General features: G+C 37.1%; 1 protein-coding gene across 3 annotated transcripts in view; it reads right to left on the bottom strand.

Moving 5' to 3' along the window:
- The window catches only part of macrod2 (mono-ADP ribosylhydrolase 2), a 539507-nt gene that overhangs the window by 505114 nt on the left and 12546 nt on the right, over nt 1–21847 (bottom strand). For all 3 annotated transcript variants that reach the window (XM_059565968.1, XM_059565967.1, XM_059565966.1), the window contains exon 3: nt 16730–16831. In XM_059565968.1, coding sequence (XP_059421951.1) covers nt 16730–16831 — 102 coding nt within the window. The remainder of the gene's footprint in view (nt 1–16729; nt 16832–21847) is intronic.

Here is a 21847-nt window from a genome sequence, read left to right on the forward strand (position 1 = left end):
CGAAAGGACTGCTTCTCAAAGTCTGATTTTGGCAAGTTTAGGAGAACATGTCATTTTTCTGAAACTTTATACAACGTTTTGGGTTTAAATGTGCATGAGAGTTGTTTTAGGGGATTTTTTAAATAATTTGGAGCAGAGAATCTGCGCAAAATGTGAAAAATAATAGCCCGTCAAAAGTTGGTTAATAAGTAAACAATGCATCCACATAAAAGCTATTGTGGTTGGAGTTTTTGCCCAACTCTTGAAGGGATGCATTTTAAAAAATACTGACCTGGCTTTAATTTAATAAAGATTTATCAGGATGCTCAGTCTCAGCATATAAAGCTTTCATTGTCCACAAAAATGCAAGGTTATAGAGAATATATGCGGTGCGCTCATTCAGTGAGGTTTCCTGAGAAATGCCTGGGAAAAATAACTTGACAGCTATTCAAATGCAGCCAGATTTTTACAGAAGTACAAAAAAATAATTCCCAGTTTCCATATCTGCCACAAAGGGTTGCAGTAAAGAGTGATCAATCACATGGCATTTACAGCCTAGGTGATTGACTCAAAAAATGTTTCTACTGAGTGGCCATGAAACAAAGATGCCAGCATCCAGATTGTGTGCCTGCGGGGCTGCCATTGAGATGAATGGGAATAACGGATCGTTTTCTCCAGGTTTTATAGAACTCCATGTCTGCGCCACCTACGCTGAACATGTAGAGCCACAGCAAAAAATAGATAAACAAATAAAAAAGCAAATATGTAAGGTTAGAGAAACTACTTTAAGGGCTACCAAATAGAATTGCCAATGTTATTGTGGTGGGCTGGTTGAAATGTTCAAACAACACAATTTTTTAAACCAGAGAGGCACAGTGTTTACACTTAAAGCTGTTTCTGCATATTATGCTAAAAATAATATTCTATATATAAAAAATAATTATTCCAAAATAATGTTCCTGTGGCTCAGTGGTAGAGCTTTGTGTTAGCAGCGCAAAAGGTTGTGGGTTCGATTCCCAGGAAACCCACGTAAGTTAAAATGTATAGCCTGAATGCACTGTAAGTCGCTTTGGATAAAAGCGTCTGCTAAATCCATAAATGTAAATGTAATAAATGTAAACACAATAAAATATTTTATCATTATCTTTTAAAATAAATAACTAAATACTTCTAATGAAAGAATTGCAACAAAAAGATAAAATAGAAATGTATACAAAGTTAAAATATATATATATTTTTTAATTTAATTAAATACTCTTATAATAATAATTTATATTATTACATTTAATTGCAATAATAATAATAATCATAAATTATTGCATTACTACTATTACTAAAACAACAATTCAATAAATTATTACTATTGTTGTAACAATGATACAAATCTTTGAAAAATAAATAGGATTTCTATCAGAATGTTAGGTCAAACTTCAGATATCCTCCATACCTACCTTGACAAAGGCAATTAAAAAGAAAAAAGTGATGAGCTACGGCCCTCCTTCTCCCATTTTACTGTGCCACACATTTTGGTGTGCCCACACCGTCCTCAGAGCCCTGCACTCATGTTAGATGAAGGCATATTGTGGCCTTTAAAAGCAGAAATGACCCCGAGCAATTATTCCATGTTTACCACTCGCTGCTAACTGACATTGCAAAAAAGCAGACGTGACATGGGCTTTCTACAATAGGCCTGCTCTTAGCCGGTGTAAATTACTCTGAGGATTTTTTTCCCCTGCTTCTTGATCTCACGTTGCTGTCTATTCACTACCTATGCATCACAGCTTCGCTTTCAATTAAACCGTCCACTCGGCAGCCCTTCGGCCACTGTCATCACTCAGACGCTAACATTCAGGGCTCGTCCTGCCGGAGTTGTTGCCGTGCAGATGTGAACAGCGAGTGCTCTGAGCAAGGTTCCTTGTAAAGAGCAATGCGGAGGCGTAGGCAGAAACAGGGTTAGAATGGAGAACAGAAATAAGGCGAGACAAGTAATGCTTCAGAAGTGTGTCAAGATGACAGGGCAGCAGTTAGTAGCCTTGTCACTTCCTGTTAAACCATCCACCTGTGTATACTTAACACTATGTTAATTAATCATTAAAGCAAACCACTTCAATCAGCATGCACACCCGTTAAAGGGCGGTTTGTGCAAGATATTAGACTGTGAGTGGACTCGACAAACATGCAATTAAGTTCTCCAGACTGGAAACAACGTCTCCTTTTGCTGTTCTTGCTTCTGCTATTTGCTGTGACTGCTGGTGCGATTCTGAGAATAGCGCTATAAATATATTTTCCCTACGAGGCAAAGACACCTTGTCTTCCTGTTTGTCAGAGTAACAGAATCCATGATGAAGGAAAAAAACAAAAAAAAACAAAAAAAAAAACACCAAACAGCAAAATTGCCGTTTATTCAGTCTCTTTCTCTGTTCCCTCCTCCTTTTTTCGCTCTCACATTAAAACGGCGAATGACATTCTTTCAAATCAATCAACACCTGCTTGCCGGAAGGATTGTTGAGAAAGGTAGAGAGACAGAGAATAGGAGTGAGAGAGAGACAGAGAAGGAGAGAGAGTGTGCGTTAAGGAATGTGCAAGTCTGCTTGCTGTTTCATTAGAGTTGAGACATTTGAGAGTATCTGTTGGGTTGTTAAGAATGAAGCCTCTGATGTTTCATGACATGTTTAACTCAGGAGATCACTGGAGATAATTAGCGCTGTGACATTCGGTCTTAGCTATGGAGATAAAAGGCTTGAAGCTAAACAACCCCAGAAAGTTGATATGGGCAATAGGGATATAAATTGGTCACTGTGTGATCAGTGAAGCTGGTTTTCTAATTGACTATTAAGTTATTCAAAGCAAACACTTCTAGCCAATGCATCTCGGGGTTCTGATCAACTTAGTTTATATATATAAAATTCACAATATTGTCCCTTTTATTTCAATCCATTTTTCCAGATAATCAGAAAGTTCTTTCCCCTCTGTCAAACTAATTGTTTGCCCTACTGCCAGACATTTTCTCAAAACAAACAGAACTATTAGTTTTGGCTACGGCTTACAATGTGCTGACAGTAAACGGGGCAGCATGTAATAATTTTGCATCTTCATACAGAATTTGCATATTTATTTGCATTTATCTCGAATAATTATCCAACATGTAGTATTTATCGTTCATATTGTTCCTTCCCGAATTTCCCGAAAATTGTGATTTTATAATCTGATGCCATTGTTGATTGAGAATGCTGCATTAAAGCCAAAGTACGGAAAAAATAATCTGCTGCAAGACAGTACTTCTTTCCTTTGTGACCCACAATGTGTCAAAACGTGAGCATTGGACATTTATTTTTATTTTTTTTATAATTCTGCTGTACTTAAAATACTTCATGTTTATGTCACAATGGCAGTCTTAATCTGACAGGTGGTCTTGCCAACCATGCCATCAAAGGGCAACAAAACAGCACGCCAGCAAGCTTTGCCGCTTATGAGGCGCTTAAATCACTTATTTGGCCATTTCATCACAGTAATGGCAGCAGCCATCATCCCATTATGTCCCAAAAAGCCCCGAGGAGGTTAAACTAATGCAGTTTGTGTAAGGTCACAACTTTTGAATTGTGCTTCAAAAAAAACTGACAAACTCATCCAGCAAGTGCTGCAAATCAACAGCATTTCTGCATCTCTTCTACATGACCCTGTGCTCCAGAGACTTGACACATGGCTCTATCATGTTCTTTTACTACATGCATGGTTCACTTGTACTTTAATCACACAGTTCAGCCACTGGCTCCATCTTATAACAGGGTCACTTAATGGACGTAATCGAGCCTGTTTACAAAGACCCTGGGATTCATATTCATTTAAAAAAATAGCCAATCAACCCACGTGATAAAAATTAGACACTGAAACAATTTAGGGGAATTCAATTATTGGATCTTGCCCCTTAAAAAAAAAATCCCACAATTACCACTTGAAGAAGATATTAAAGCATGCGTTATCGGGGGGTTCAATAAAGGGCCAGTTGAGAAAACCAATAAACAGCAGAACAGTGTTTCCAGAACAAAAAACAGACATTGCCAATTGTATCCAAGGCAACCAATGCTTTCCTCTTAGCTCTCTCTCTGTCTTGTCTCCATCTTTCCTTGCTGCACAAAAACAAAAGTGACTGTAAGTAAATGTGTCAGTATATTACACTAGATATAGAAAAGTAGCAAACTACATGAAAATAGTTCAGTTATTAATACCTTGTTTAATTAACTTAAAACTAGCAGGTGATGTTGATGCATTTTGAAATGCTAATAAAGTAATGTATGCATGTTTACACTTGCCCTAAAAGCCTGGAAAATGTGTGAAAACATTTATTCTAGAATGAGGAGCTGATAATGGCATTTTACCAACTTTCAATTGTTGTAATGTGAAAGCAAAGAAAAATAGACATGGATCGATTCAGAATTAAAATTCTCAAATACTGTGCTATTTGGAAATTATACTCTCAGATCCCCAAATAAACTCATAATTAAATGACATTTGACTGCTCAAAGTTTGGAAGTTTTATGAAATGTTTGACTTTATGGTATTGATTACAGTTATGTGGACAACAATACTTATCAATACAATTCTGAAAATTATTATTAAAAATGAACTTTTCAACTTTCTAAAAACAGCAATTTAAGTAAATCAAAAAATCTATACTACAGCATTTTAAAATCTTCCTAAGGAACAGAAAAGTTCCAGTAATTCAGGAACAGCCCATATACATTTGCAGTTAAGCAGATGAAAAAAAAAAACTTAAATATTTGCATTAGAAGCCAGCAATACTCCAAGATCATAATTCCACCAACTACATCAAACAGATACCAACAGAGACCTGTACATTTAAAGTAAAGAGCCTGTTGAGACCCTGTCATCATGTGCTTATATGTGCTTTCCAAACTGCTTTCATGCAGTACTTCCTGGATTTGATTACAAAGAATTATTAGTCAGTAATCACATGAAGGCTTTTGAAATGCTATCTGCCCATAACAGCATTAAACTTCAGTGTGCTAATCTGAAAAGTGGGGCTGGCTTACGCGGATGTGCAATGAGAACAATAATATAACTCCTGTCAAGTCAATTGAAACTCATTTCCTAACAAACGCCATTCGTCTGACATTAGCATACAGATGAAGGAGAACGAGAGAACAGCCATGAAGCAGAGATCCATTCAATTCCCTCTGTTAAAGTGCAGGACAACTACACCACCATCAAAATCAATTTCCTCATACCACCATTTGATCCGCAATCGTGCACAGAAGCGCAGATAAAGTTACACGCTAACACGAGAAAAGTGCAGCCACGTTTCAATTTAAACATCAAGTCTAAATTCCACCCATTAATGCTGCTCAGCGCCGAGTGTTTTATAATTATGGGCTGTTAATTAAAGCTCAATTCAACTGCATTTATCCCAGAATTCAGTGCAGGCCCTTCAAGGGGCTTCTGTGTAAGACAGCTCAAGACGAGCGAACAGGCAACAGATCAGAAATTCTCAGGCTGATTACAAAGCAGAGTGCATAGAGGGAATGACTGACTGCTATGAAATGAGCGCAGAACATTGGGAGAGGTCTTTACGGAGAAGGGGGAAAGAAAATCCAATTGTATCTCAGGCTTAGGGGTATTACTTGAAGGCGTAACTCTGATAAGCCCATTGGTGGTCGACATTAACCGACATGTCTTTTTCAAAGAGAGGAAGAAAGCCCTCCGCTCTGCAAACAGCCTTCTTCAAAAACAGCACATGCTTTCTGAAATCTGTATTTGTGGAGCGCTGAACGGCCCATTATGAAAATGTTCAGAGGGGCCATTACTGCAAATATTCCCACTGTGGGCATGTAACCAAGCACCTAATAAGCATTTCTGCTAAGGCACACAGTTTCCCAGAGTCTTGCGCTGGTAGCTTGATAGACAGACTTCTATGAACATCTAAAAAAAACTAGCATTTAGTCATAAAAATTGACAAAACGGCAGGAAAAAAAATAGGAAGACATGGATGTATCTGGGGGAATTCGCAGCACAGACAACAAGCTGCCAGCAGGTAGTTGGGCCGAACTAACTTCAGCAAAATGAGTTTCCACAAAAAGGAATGGGATGCTGTCGAGAAGCAATGCATACATCATTGCTCTGTGTTTATTTTGACATGTTTTTCTCTTTGCTTGTGCATGTTCCCACTCACCAAACCACTAAAAGTCACAATTGATTCTACATGTTTTGATTGATGCTTTGTTTTCTCTTAAAATCTGAAGAGATCTTATTTTCTCTTCTCTTCGAAATGCTTTAAATTTTATTTTATCTTCCCCGAAAACCAACTGCATGTCTAGAACTTCCCACTTGAATAAATATACAGAACCGAAGAGCTGCATCCTCTCATCTCAGTAACCTGAGAATAAAGTAAGACGAGAGCCGTCCGTCACAACCGCGACATCCCTGGAATACAAGCAGCTATCCAAACAAGCGCTGTGGATTTGGTGAAAACAACAGAAGATGATCACTGGCAGTTTGCATGAGAGGTCTGAGCTTTTTTCTCAGGGTCACGTTTCTCATGGATGCACAGTGCCCCCTTTAGGCCAAAATGTCAAACTGCCCAGCAGCTCCACTGAAGGCTCAAGAGAAAGATTCTTTGATTCATTAGCATTTAACACACTCAGACTGAGAATGCAGTTTAATAGAGAAGCTGGAAACACACTGTGGGATCCAAACATCTGAGACAACTAATGATACTTACACTTAATGATACTTACACAAAAAAAAAATGATTTTCAGAATTCCCTAGTGGTGAGGTTGATTCACTTTTACATTTCAAAATCCCAAAAATTATTTAAATCGCTAAATTATAAAGAATTAAAAAATCCTGTAGTCCCTACTGCATAAAAAGTACATCAATCAAAATCAAATTGTACTGGTTAAAATAATGCACTTTTTCCTCTATGGTAAATCCACCAAAGATTATGCAAACATCAAATTCAGACATAATTATATAACATATAACAATGTAATATTTTGGGGAAACCATGAAAAATTATAACCCTTTAAAAGCAAAAAAAAAAAAAAAGTAAAAAAAAAAATCAATGATTTCAAACTTTGGACCGATAGTGTATATATAATATTTATTATATGTGGATTCGTCAGTGAATGAGAGTACATTAATTTATGCAAATTAAAACATGTCCGGTCAGTATCAGAATTCAAAATTGATTCCAAAATCCCTCCAGTTTCATAACAGGATAAGATCGCTGGCAATACTGCAATGAAAAACAGCCCTCTATAGTTTCACAAAAGATCAAATCTTTATCTCAATAAACAGATTCCAAATCAGCTTTTGTAAAGATTTTAGATAGACTGGTCTATTCAGAGAATACACTGTGAAAGAGGAAAAGCAAATCATTGCTGATGTTTGGGAGGGCAACAAATCCACATCTGATAGTCGACATTCAGAGATCCTTCCCTCCTGTTATAAAATTACACAGAGTGCAAGCAAAAAGTCAGTTTGCACTGTGACACCTCTATTTAGCATGCACAACATTATGACATTCAAATCTTAGACAACAAAACTAAGCCTCCAAAAGGATCCTGAAATCCCTGCACTTTTGCTTGCAAAGGTTAAAAGGTCAAGCCACAATTCTACGAGAGTGCGAGACGGTTTCAGAATTGAGGTCAGTTTCATTTCCATTTGCAATCAGCAATGCAAATATGTGGGGGGAAGGGGAAGGGAGAGAATGTGTGCATGTAGTATTACAGAAAGCCCTGAGCCTGAATCCCATCATGCTGACAGTATTAACAGGGCTTTTTAAAAGTGAATTCAGTTCTGCGCCCTCCCACACACACTCACAGTTATTTCACTGTTCATTAGAGCAGCAACTGCCATGGGCAGCAGCTATTGATTTTCATTCCTGATGCAACATTGCAACAATCACAAGTTTGAACATCAACTCACTTGCTACTGTCCAGCCTGAATTGTGGACTTGGATCTGATCTCTGTCAGTAAGTACGTGTGTTTTATAGGGTCTGTAAAACATATCAACTTGAAAGCAGAGGTCAGTAAGGCATTATATCAAAAACTGATTTTATTAAGTGCTTAAGCCTTGACCAGAAATACCAGGCCAAAATGTTCACCTCGCTTCCCTTCTTCATCCAGTCAAACATACACAGGCACAAACAATCCCCCCCGCACCTCAATGCAGCAAGAACGCTCAAACACACACTCTTTCTCTTGCTCACATCACTGCAGAATCAATACTGCTGAAAATGGCTTAGCCTTGAAGTCTTCAAATTACCCAGGCTCTCTTGCCCTAAAACAATCACAGACATCAAAGAAAAACATCCTTGAAACAAGGACTGCCGTTACTGAACTTCTGCAAGACATGTTTTACTGTGAGTTGAGAAGACTTCAAGCCTGACCAAAGCTTTCCATCTGGGCTAGGAGGACAACCATTGCTATTACCGCTAATGCCACCATTTTTCTCATAGCAGCACTAGCAATAGCAGTAATGGTTGTCTGGGCTGATTCATGCATATTAAGAACGTTTTAAACATGGTAAAGTGTGTTAAGTTGAATTCAGATCACACCACTATTTTTTGTACTTGGCGACGTATCGAATATTAATAACATATTCTCAGTGATTTTGTTGGCAACAGCAAATTAGCAACAATGTGAATACCACATTTATTATTTCATGTTTTATATGTGGCTATTAAGTTTTCAAAAAAAACATATCCTGAAGAACATGTGTAATTTTGTGATCCCTCCAAATGAAAATGAGAGCATTCAGACGGTTTTAAACCCAAAAATTTCCAAATTAATTGCTCGTCCTCGTGTCAGTCCAAACCTGTAAGACCATTGTTTTTTTATGATTTATTTATAAAATCCGAGAGCTTTCAGACCCTACATAGACAGCAATGCATATAACCATGTTTAAGGCCTTGAAAGATTGTCCATTTGACATCAGTGGTTCAACCTTAATTTTATGAAGCTACAAGAATAGTTTGTGTGCACAAATAAAACAAAAATAATGACTTTATTCCAGACTTTCTTCTCTTCCGTGTCAGTCCTTCATGCGTGTTCACAAAATTAATGACAGAATTTTCATTTTTGGGTTAACTAACCCATTAATAGTTATTACAGTAGCAAAACAATGTTTAAAATTTTATTAGTTTCTGTGAATCAGTTCAAACTAAAATATAAGACAACCCTGATTATAAGACGAACCCCCTTTTTCCAGATGTACCTTTTGGAAAAAGCCTTTTTGAAAATCTTGTGTTTCGCTTTATCTTTAATATATATTTTTTTCTTAAATTATTTTACTATTTTATTTTTTGTTTCGAAAGTACAGTAAATACCAGTATAATGTACCAACAATCACATAAAAAAAATGTACACTTTTAGATATACAATAAAAATAACAGGTAGCCCATCTGAATTCTAGGCCTATAACATTTAGTCCATCCATCTCATAGTAGCCTACCAAAAAAATGTTAACAGTAGAAGTGAAATCTTACTGTAGCCTTCAAATCTGGGCACTGTGTTATGTTTTAAAATCAGTTTGTTTGTTTGTTTGTTTTGTTCCCATCACGCTAACATGACAGTCACAACTCATGCTGCTCCTGTAAGCTTTTCTTTTTCTTTTGTTCTCACTAGCGCAATCTTTACAACACACATTACATTAGGTATTTCATGGCACACTCGTTTTACGTGTATTTGGCGCCACCTATTGTTGTGGTTGTATTACTGACATGTCAAAGTATAGACCCTGAATGTAAGACCACAGCGTTTTTTCAGATGTATTTCCAAGAAAAAAAACATTGTCTTATATTCAGGTCAATATGGTATATAGCTTAATCATGACCAAAAAATAAAAACAAGAATAAAATAAATTAATACTTTTACACAGCAAGGCACCTTCAATTAATCAAAAGTGACAATAAAGCATTTATAATGTTAAAAAAAGATTATTCTTCTTAAAAAAAAAAACTTTCTGAACTTTCTAATCATCAAATAATCATGGTCTGAAAAAAAAATACAGACAAGAATCTGAGAACAGCTTGATTGCATAAAGTGGTAAAGATTTTAGTATATTTAATAAATAAAAAAAACACAGGGTTGATTTTTTTTTTTTTTTTTTTACATTATATGCTGGTTGTGTACACACATATGTATGGTCAAACAACATGTTAAAATGCATTTTGCATCCGGTGACACCTTAAAAAAAAAAAAAAGTGAATCCTGGATCTTGTTTTACCTTATACTGCAAGGCCTTATTTACTGGTCTCTGAAGCTGAAGCCAAATGTAGTGATGCACTGAAATGAAAATTCTGGGCCGAAACCGAAAATTTAGGATGCACTTGGCCAAAAACCGAAACTGAAGCCGAAAATGGCTTCTTTTAAAAACGTATTGCTTAATTTTTAATGGATCTGAAATGAAAAATCACAAACCAATAGAATAATCATCAAAATTTTATTAACACTTACAGTTACATAACAAAACCTAAAATATTTTTGACAATAAATAAATATTATTCTTCAAGTTTTCTTCCATTGAATAAAATAGTTTAACATTTGTGGGGGAAAAAACAATCCACAATCTGAATAACTGCACACAAAAATCACAGAATGGCAATGGGCCTCTATTCTGTTGCTGCATGTAAAGAATTATTCACTTGCATTTTAAATTTCTGTGCAAAACAACAGTGCAAAAACAGCAATAGAACTTAATCCAAACTCAAACTGTAAACAACATTGTGCAGTGCTACGCAAATTTTAATGTAACTATATAAACAGAAAATTTGACTGCTGTTTATTTAAGGAAACGTGTCCGGTTTCTCTTTAAGAACAAAAGTTGCTCAGCTTTTTGTTTTCAGGTGGTGTATCAAACCTGTTGTCGAAAAGTTATTTGGCACCGTACCCCCTCTTGAGACTTTTGCAGAACAAACGTTACATATTGCAGGTTTGTTGTCCTCATCTGAAACTTTAAAATACTTCCATACCGCTGACATGCTTAATCTTTGTAGACGCGTGCAAACAGCTCGAACGTGAATGAAACCTGCTTGAGCACGGATGGGAGGGGTGGGTGATGAGTGATAACAGCTCGACCGTGAGTGAAACCCAAGCACTAGCGCACGGATGGGAGGGAGGGGCGCGGTGGACATTCATTTTCGGTTGACATTTTCAGCTGGATTTTTTATTTCGGCCCGAAACCGATAATGCAATTTTCGGCCGAAATTTTCGGCGACCGAAATTTCGGTGCACCCCTAGCCAAATGTGTAGCATTTTGTGAATGTCAAGAGTTCTACAGGTACAGGTTCCATGTGCTTGGTCATTACCCTCTTAAGGATATGTCAAGATGTATACATTAATCGAAGAGATGGAAAATGAATGTGAATTTACTTTGTCTTATCAAAAGATGCCTCTAATGCTTTTAGAAACATAAGCTCCGATTTACATCTTGGGGTCCTTCTTTTGATGATGACAGAGTGCATGCTGGCCCATTTTCCCCCCTTTGCAAGTCGTGTTGATAAGGAGTGCTCTTTTCCCACTTTCAAATGTCAATTACAAAAGAGCTGAGGCCCGTCTTCGGTTAAACATGCAAGTGCTCTCCATTAAGCTTTGTGACTCATAGAACATTTAATGTGCAGAGTGCATTAGACTCCATTACTGCATTCATCTGTGGCTGCGTCTCACCACGCTACAGGGCAAAAGACACAGCTTTCTGTTCCTTTCTTAAGAGCTCCCATAATTACAAAACGACACTCTCCCCTCCTGAGCACAAAGCCTGCACGACATCTTCAAATGTTGAAGCACTCAACCTTAGGCGTCACACAACTCAAGTTTGTTTTTTGTTTTTTACATATTTATTTTTAGTTTAAGTTTTAGGTTCCCTGCTTGTTCTCATTTTTTGCCAGACAGATATTTTTGGCATAAGTTTCAATGCTATATTTAACAGCTTCACCATCTGACCGCCCCGTCAGACTTCTTTTTTTTTTTATTCTGTGTTTGTTTTGCTTGCTTCATGAACCGACACCTTGTGTGAAAACAAGAAAGGGAGAGCAATTAAAATTTCTGCACCTATCACGACCCTGATGTCAGTTGCTATTTCAATTAGCAGCTCTGACAAGAAATTTATTTCCATGAAAAAATAATTGGCCATCCAGAGAGTGATTTTAAAAACCTATTTAACATGCTTACAGCCTCACCTCTCTCAGCATGCAGCATGAAGCCGCCCAGAATTAATTACTGTTGCCATTTAATTTCTTGCTGCCTGACATTTCCGATGCAAACTCTACAGGGCCTGAGTGTAAAACCAGCACACTTTATTAACTAATATTTCTGTTTATTTCTGTTTAATATTCCTAATATTTTTTGTTTTCAGTAGCTGAAATGGATGAGAAGGCAACAAAACCATCTCAAGAGAGGGCTCTTCAGTACCAGTTGCTGATCAGTTGGCCTAATCTTTACATTACAATTTACCTAATGGAAAGTGGAAATACTGAAACAAACACTGACTGACAAGCTCACATATAAATAATATTTCAAAAATTATCAAATAAATGCATTTTAATTCTATTTAAGCATATTTCAGATTGGCCCAGCCAGTTGCGAATCTCAGGACACTGACTGTTTCTATGGGAATCAGAGTTTCTAAAGGCACTTGCAAATCCAAGATAACTGATCAATTGGCTATTGGCTCTTTTATTCAAAAGGTATTAATTATTCTGCCATATTGCCCATTGTACTTTCTACCATTCATAGTAATGAGTGAACAGTCTTTGTATATATTATATACTATTAGAACTGTGTGAGTTTTTAGCAGCATGCGTGTAAGTCTCTTCTTCTTCTTTTTGCTTTATGGTGGTGACTACTGACACTTCTAATTGAGATTGTAGATAGAGTGTCAATGGTCCATTTGAGAGATAGGTGGCAGAAATGCACTTATAAGTCTGCGATCCGCCATAAAGCAAGAAGAAGAAGAAGAGACTCACGTGCATGCTGCTAAAAACAAACACAGGAGAGTTCTAATAGTTGGGACATTGCGTGAATCAGAGATAAAAAAAAACTATATAAATATGATTCAGTTTCTTGCACAGACCAATCATTTTGTGTCTTTACACATCAATGTATTGTCGTGAGCTGCAGGATTTAATTTGGTTCGGTTTGTGTAAAGGTTTTTTTGTTTTTGGGGGGGGGTTTATGTTTTAGCCTTGATTCCCATCCACTTGCATTATAAGAGTGACAGACTGCAACGGTTAGACTTATTCTCGGTTTGTGTTCTACTGAAGAAAGTCACCTACATCTTGGATGCCCTGAGGGTAAGCAGATAAACATAAAATTTTCATTTTTGGGTGAACCATCTCTTTAAAGCTGTTGTATGATTAAAAAATTTTATGGTGATTTTTTTGGGGGGCCTTTTTCCATGCTTTTCTGGTTAATAAAAGAAAAAGAGCATTATATATTTAAAAAAAATATATATAAAAATATATATATGCGCGCATGACAGCAGTCATACCCTTCTAATACAGAGAACATTTACGGCAAATGAATTAATCCTTCTCAATTTTTGTCAGCAATAAAGTCCTCAAACTCAAGTTATGGAATATAATAACATGACATGATCTGAAAAAGGCCTTTTGAGCAGAAGCCTCAAGAGGTTTCTTTATTACAGGAATATTCCTCTGCGCAACTCGTAATAAAAGCACCACAGAGGAGGTAAAACTATTATAGTCGGATAAGAAAAAAATGTTTATGAGGGCAGGGGTGCTCTAGCATAAACTTCTCTGCATGATTAAAAGAATATCCACGATTATCACTCAATTTTACTCCTTCCTTGGATTTTTTATGACGTTGGGTTGGCCAGGAGACAGACAGAAGGCTGTTATATGTGTGAGGACAACAGAATCATCGAGGTTCGCTGGATTTCTAAGTGCAGGAAAATAACTGTGATTACCTAAAAACCAACACACTGAGGAGAAGGGGAAAAAAAACAAGAGTCAGACTAAATGCGGGGGAAAGCGGAGTCTGAGTCAGCTGGGAGTTTTTTGGGAGGGTGGGTGTCTTTCTTCTTACGAGTAAGAGGTTCAAAAAGAAACAAATCTATTAGATGATGCAACTCTCCTCCTCAAGGAAGAAATTGGCAATCAGTACAACCGCCCAATAGATTTATGAAATCTCAAAGGGTTTGGAAGAGTCATTCCTTCATCCACTTGATTCTTCTAAAGAATGACTGCATTCAAATTGCATACGTCCCTACTATAACGTAGGCGAAAGTAGTATGTGAGAAGAGTAGCATGTCCAAATTCACAGTAGTCATATCCAAATTACCTGCTACTTCCAGCAAGATTCTGAAGCAAGTATCCTTCACTATCCCATGAGGCCACAGGAAAGGCGTTACACGTGACACAACTGATACTGGTAGGTCACATGACAATAACAATGTAGTACATCCAGATTGCACCAAAATGTCTGCCACACAAGCAACTCAATCCATGCCAGTTCCCACTTTTCCGGACCAATGCAAAAGTTAGTTGGATGGATTAGAGTGAAAGTGTTTACAAGACATTTTACGATGTAACCGGACATATTTCTAAGTGAAAATAGATATAAAAAAAAAGAAATTCTAGAACAGGATTTAAATTTAAATGAAATCCACTGAGCACATTTTACACAAATGTCACCGCACAAAATCACAGCACACTTTACATTGGCAACAGTTTTCTTTTTCCTAAGAGTTCAATGCTGTTTGCATTTTCAGAAGGACTACTGGAAACAAAATGACAGTTCCCCACAATCGCAGAGATGCTTTCCGATTGTTCTTATCATCATATTATAGTTTAGAGATAGAAACATCATTCCAGGAACCAAACTTAAAGACACTGGAGCAAATGGGGCTTTAAAAATCATTCCAAGCACTGTTGCAATAATGCGATTACTTTCCTGGCCTGAGCCGCTGGCCTCTGATGGATGAACAGCCACCCGTCTGCATGATAAGTCGTCTCCCTCATACTCTGAAGCCTTTAAACCAATTACTTTCCTAATTCAATGCCACAAACCCAACAGAATGGTTTCACATTATTTTTATGCAGCCACTGATGTGAAGAATGTACTAACAAACTTGTTGAAATAAGCACTGAGAGAAGCTGAACCACAGTGCTATTGAACATGTGATTCATTTTTATTCATTTTGCTTACTGCTGCAGTTTCATATCAGTATGATTGCATCAGACACTGAGATTAGAACAGAGTCCCGTACGGCCTGTTCGCTTATTTCCTGTTTTCAATGCTGACTGACCTTACAGCAACCCTGCAGAAAGTTTGAAAGGGCAAGTTGTCTTGTAAACAAAAACTTTACAATGCAAAGAAGGAAAAACACTCTGTCGCCTGTTTGAAATCATCTGAATTCTTGAGGTACCTTATAGCTTCCTGAGATGATGCCCAGTGATATTGACATTATGCAGTGAAGTGTTTAACATTAAAAATACTGTTCCAACAGGTCAGTTTTTATATGTATACGTATACACAATGTATGTATGAATATATATCTACTTACAATAAAGAATGATGCATTAAAATGACATCGCTATATTAGCCTGCGGTCCTACATCCCACTAAGGAAACTGTAGCAATAACCTAGTATGTGAGAGTAAATACACATAACGGAAATGTGAAACTCAGACAAGCTCCAGTGATAATGAATCTACTAGTTTGCAAGGTTCACGGCTCACAGAACAGCAGTAAACTCAACAGAAGGTTTAGATTCGTCTAAATGTCCCAAAGCTGCTAGGCATCGTTACTTCAATTAGACTGCATAATGCCTGAACTACATTGAGATAAACAAAAAACCTCAATCATTCACAAACACATTTTTGTACATGTTGTAAGCAGAGCACAACACAGCTGTTAAGAGTTTCCATTTGTTTTTAGAGATTCAACGGTCCGGCAAAAATCACATTTCACGGATGCTCTTGTCAAACAGACAGCAGTTTTGGATATGAACCGCAATCACTCTTTGTGGGCGGAAATGTTAAACTATTCCTCTCAATGAATGGCTCTACGATAAACATCTTGAAACAAGAACATGTCTAATCAATGAAAATCTCCCACACAACACACACTAAATGCTTAAGTAAGCACTTACATTAGGTTTCCACAATTTTCTATCTTTATTGCCAGGTTTCCATGATTTGAGGTAAACCATGACAGCGTTATCTGTCTGCTCTCTCACCACAGCGGAACGCAGTTAACACATGCCTATTTCTGCAGAACATCTACTATATAACAACTCCTTTCCTCTCAGAACAGATTTAAAACAGCCCCCACACTAAAGAGGTAATAAATAGGAATAAATTGATTTTAGATCACTGTAACATGAAAACAAGCCAGAGAGACACAATCAAACATCTGACCATGTAAACATGGGGGGGGCAGTTTTACAAGTTTGTTCTCTGGTATCCGGTTTCATCCTGAAAAGGAAAAGCATCTTTCCTGTGAAAGTACATCAAAACATAAAAGTAAACAGCAAAATGCACTGCGAAGAGAAAACACACTGCACAGACTTGAACAGATGTAAAATGCATAAGTACAAAGGAAAAAAACGTAGTCATGCCTGTTCCACTTACATACACCAGAGGTCAGGCAAGCTCAATGAATGCAAAGTCACAGAATGAAAATCTCAGTGCCACACTTGTGCACCAAATGCATTGCTTAAAGTAATGAAGTTTTAAAACTGCAATTGATCAGAAACGGCAAACTCACCAGCATTCACTATGGCATCCACCTCTAGGGTGGTGATGTCACCTCTGTACAGAGACACTTTGTCAGCCAAGAAGAAAGACTTCTGTTCTTCTTCCTCAGTAGCTGTATGGCAAAGATAAAGCAAAGATTAATTTACAGAAAAGCTTTTATTTCAGATAATATTGCATGATGACTCTCAATATTGATCAGAACAATACAGGTTCATCAAAGGTCCTACAACACTCTACTGACTAGGGATGGGACGATAACCGGTTTTATTGATAACCGTGATAAAATGTGCTGAAGGTTAGTAATATCGTTTAAAAATGAATTATCATTAAAACCGTGTTTGATTATCGCGGTTTTAATAACTCGCTATTAAATCATGTCCAGCCAGCAACAGTCTGACGCAAGCGCAGCGCACAATGTTTTTTTTGTTTTTTTTCGAGAAGGAATGGCGAAAGTCAGTGACTTTTCTATGCTTTTCTATGCTTCTACACTTTTCATTGTAAGGAAGGAAATGCCACAGAATTTAATCTTTCTTTAAATTAAGTGCATAGAGTTGCTTGTTTTATTAGTTGTTTGTTGATTATTAAATATAAAACTTGCTGAAATGTTTTCAGTGTGAGCAACAACTATTTTTGAACACTTTCATCTCGTTTCAACAAAACCGTGATAATATTGATAATCGTGATAATTTTAGTCACTATAATCGTGATATTAAATTTTCATACCGTCCCATCCCTACTACTGACCCACATCTGCTCTATAATCACTCTATAATGATAAACATTGAACTTTTGAAAGATGAACTGGACTGGATGATATCAAATGAGAAGCAGTAGAGTAACGCCACACTGTGGCCACTTGTTAAAAAAAAACATCCTCATAAACATGGCCTATTGGACGAACATACTTGACCATGTCGCACTGTAGTGCATTTTGCGGGCGAAAAAATTTACCGTATTTTTCGGACTATAAGTCGCACCTGAGTATAAGTCGCATCAGTCCAAAAATACGTCATGATGAGGAAAACAACATATATAAGTCGCACTGGACTATAAGTCGCATTTATTTAGAACCAAGAGAAAACATTACCGTCTACAGCCGCGAGAGGGCGTTTTTTTTTTTTTTTTTTTGGGTCCTTTTATTTGGGATTTTTAGATTTATACCCAGGTGTTGGGAAGTGTTTCTGCATTCTTACAAAGTGTGGGATTTTTTTTTTATACCCAAATGCAGGGTTCAGCTTGTTGGTTCATCTACATTTTTTTTTTACTCCTACTGCTGGGCAGTTTTTCTGTAATCTGTGATTTTTACTGTCAATATAAAACGAATGCACAAGCAGTGCTGAAACATGACTAGACTTCACAGTTACATGTATTAGTTTGCATGCGCTCCACTGTCTACAATATGAGTGCTACTGATCTAGTGTGCCATCGTTGCAGCTGTGGTTGCCTACTCTATAGGTTGAAATTTAAAGTTGTACATGACGTAAAGCTGTTTTTGATTTAACTTTTCAAACATGAATACAAGTCATTTAATGAACTGGAACAGCCTACTGATAGCAGTTTTGTTCCCACAGACTGCCACTGGCTGCTCTTGCTGCTCCGGTCACGTCCCAAAACCTTTAAGTTTCTGAAGATTAATATACATACGTGTGTGTGTGTGTGTGTGTGTGTGTGTGTGTGTGTGTGTATAAAACAGATTTTAGAATGCATTTTCATCATTTAAAATTAAAAACCTAACTGACCCAGCACTACGTCTAAAAACAACCCAGCAAAGGGGTTAATGTAAAAAACCCAACAAGCTGGGTTAAAATATCATGTGTTCTGTCTTTATTTACCCAATGCTGGGTTGCTAAATAACCCAGAAATTATGGTTTTTAACCCAGCATTTTTGTGTGTGTATATATACAGTACATAATGTACATACAGTGGGGAAAATATTTATTTGTTAGTAGTTTGCCCACTTACAAAGAAATGAAGGGTCTGTAATTTTTCTGGCAGTTTATTTTAACTTATAGAGACAGAATATCAACAAAAAAAACAAAAAAATGAAAAAAAAAACATTATATAAAAGGTTAGAAATTGATTTGCATTTCAGTGAGTGAAATAAGTATTTTTTATTCCCAAGAAAAGCATGACTTGGTACTTGGGTCAGAAACCATTGATGGCAAGCACAGAGATAAGATGTTTCTTGTAGTTGGTCCCCAGGTTTGCACACATCTCAGGAGGGATTCTGATCCATTCCTCTTTACAAATCCTCTCTAATTCCTTAAGATTTCTTGGCTGTCGTTTGGCGACTCAAAGTTTCAGCTCCCTCCACAGATTTTCTATAAAACTGAGGTCGGGAGTCCATGACCTTAATGTGCTGCTTCTTGAGCCACTCCTTTGTTGCCTTGGCGGTATGTTTCGGGTCATTGTCATGCTGGAAGACCCATCCATGACCCATCTTCAACTAAGATTTTATAGTACATGGCCCCGTCCATTTGCCCCTGAATGCGGTGAAGTCGTCCTGTACCCTTAGCAGAGAAACAGCCCCAAAGCATAATGTTTCTACCATTGCGCTTGACTGTAGGGATAGTGTTCTTGGTGTCATACTCAGCATTTCTTTCCCTCCAAACATGGCGAGTCAAATTAATTCCTGTGCTCCCAACTGCCTTAAGATCATTAACAAGCTCCTCCCATGTAGTTCGGGGCTGATCCCCCACCTTTCTCAGAATCATCCTCATTAACTCGAGATCTTGCATGAGATCTTACATGGAGCTCCAGACTCTGGCCGATTGATGGCCATTTCCGAATAATCATCTTCTTCTATGTGTCCTTCTCACCAAGCTTCTTGCTGATGGTCTTGGAGCCCATTCCAGCCTTGTGCAGATCTACAGTCTTGTCTCTGACATCCTTCGACAGCTCTTTGGTCTTGCCCATGTGAGAGGTTGGAATGGAAGATACAGATTGTGTGTACAGGTGTCTTATACACCTAACGAGTTGACATTAGGAGTAACTTCTTAAAGTGACAGGACTAATCTGTGTTCCACATAGGCACATAACCAATCTGTGAGAGCCAGAATTCTTGCTGGCCGGTAGGGGATTTAATATTTATTTCATTCACTGAAATGCAAATCAATTTCTAATCTTTATATAATGGGTTTTTTTCTGGATTTTTTGGTTGATATTCTTTCTAAATCTGTTAAAATAAACCTACCATAAAATTACAGACCCTTCATTTCTTTGTAAGTGGGCAAACTTACAAAATCAGCAGGAGATCAAATAAATATTTTCCACACTGTACCTGTAAATAAAACTGTTAGCTCTAATCAAAGTTACTTACAACGTTTTTATTATTATTATTCATAATAATTATTATTTTTACAAATTTTTACTTATTTAAATGGTGTTTTTCTTTCCCCCTTGTTGTATACAGTATGTATGCATGTACCCAGAGTTCCTGGAAACCACAACAGATTCCCTGTGTTTGAACACACTTGGCGAATAAAGCTCATTCTGATTCTGATCCTTCGAAATGCTGTACTTTGAACTTTTTTTATAAAATAATTCAGCATTACAGTTTCTACAATAAAATTAAGCAGCACAACTGTTTTCATCTATGATCATTTTCTGAATGATCTTGTGACATTGAAGACTAAGTACAAAAAAAATAAATAATAATAATATAATTAAATAAAATTTAATGTCAAACATGCAAGCAGATTGCACATTTGAACCAGCTTCACTATGGTTTCTCTATAGTGGATCAGGTGTGTGAGTTTATATAAATCCACAAATACCAGTTAACCTTTTCAAATAGCTTTGTACCAGCTCCCAGAATGCTGAGAGAACAAGAACCAATGAAATCAGATCTGGTTGGTTAAAGCGCTGGCATGTAACACTGTGCATATGTGTTAACAGAACAGATAGTAGGCCAATGAATAGAACGTCCAAACCATCAGGCCTCAAAAACTGTTGGCACTGGCCAGTCGGTCAGCTCTATTTGATGCCATAGGCATGCAACAGAAAGATATGCAAAAATCACATGAATATTTACAAGCTATAATAAGCAGTGTTCATTATGCTCATTTAAATAATTGCCTATAGCACATCTTACAGACTGTCCTCTTAGATTAGTAGAGCCAGAGCAAATATCTGGCTCTAATGTGAACTGACCAGATCAGCTCCTGTCAGCTCATCTCCAGGCCTGCTGGCACAGGACATGGCCATTTGGTGAAGCACGTGCAGGATGTGTGAAGAACAAACCTCATCCAAGGCAGTGGAAATGTTCCATTTAGCATTTCCGACATCCTCTCACTATACTACAGATGAAAATGGCCTGAGGATTTCAAGCAAGATGTATTTTAAGAATTTCTTCAAATCATCTTTTAACTAAGATTGTACTTAATGGAAAAAGGCCCACACAGAATCTGATGATTCCTTCACATTTTCCAAGCTGATGTTGGACTAAAAGAATGGATTTAAACATGCTATATGTTGAAGATGAGCTCAGAGTATAACTTCCATTAGAAGAATGACAATGTCAGTGCAGAACGCCTAGTGGGCAAGTGTGCCAACACATAACGTCATTGTGTTACGGGGCATCCCGAGATCGAATCACGGCTTGAGGACCTTTCCCCACTCGCTCTCTTTCTCTCACTTCCCTTCCTGTCTGCTCTCCACTGTCATATCATTAAAAAAATAAATAAAGATTTATTTAAAATAAAAAACAATATTTACCATAAAACATTATTAAACATCCCAACCAGAATGGCACAAAAAATGGCAAAAGATTTTAATGAAAATACCAGTTTAAACTGACAAACAACAGACAGGGGAAGCATTTAGGAAGTCCCTTTTAAAATATTCAAAATTAATACTCTTTAAATAATAAGAGAACTCTAATAGCATCTCACCAATGAAAACCAAAGCATCTTTGACATGCAGTCTATAATGAAATAGCATTGACTCAAACAAAACAAAAGAAGCAAAAGGCAAAAAGGGCACTTGATATTTCTCTCCCCACTGGTTCTCCACTGTCCTATCAAGGCTCGAAATTGACCATTTTGGTCGCATATTCTCACGAAATGTAATCTGTGTGAACTCAAAATATATATGGGGGCATTCATGCGAGTGCATATAATTGTTGTCG

The sequence above is a fragment of the Carassius carassius genome, chromosome 14 (assembly GCF_963082965.1).
Source record: "Carassius carassius chromosome 14, fCarCar2.1, whole genome shotgun sequence".
NCBI classification, from domain to species: Eukaryota; Metazoa; Chordata; class Actinopteri; order Cypriniformes; family Cyprinidae; genus Carassius; species Carassius carassius.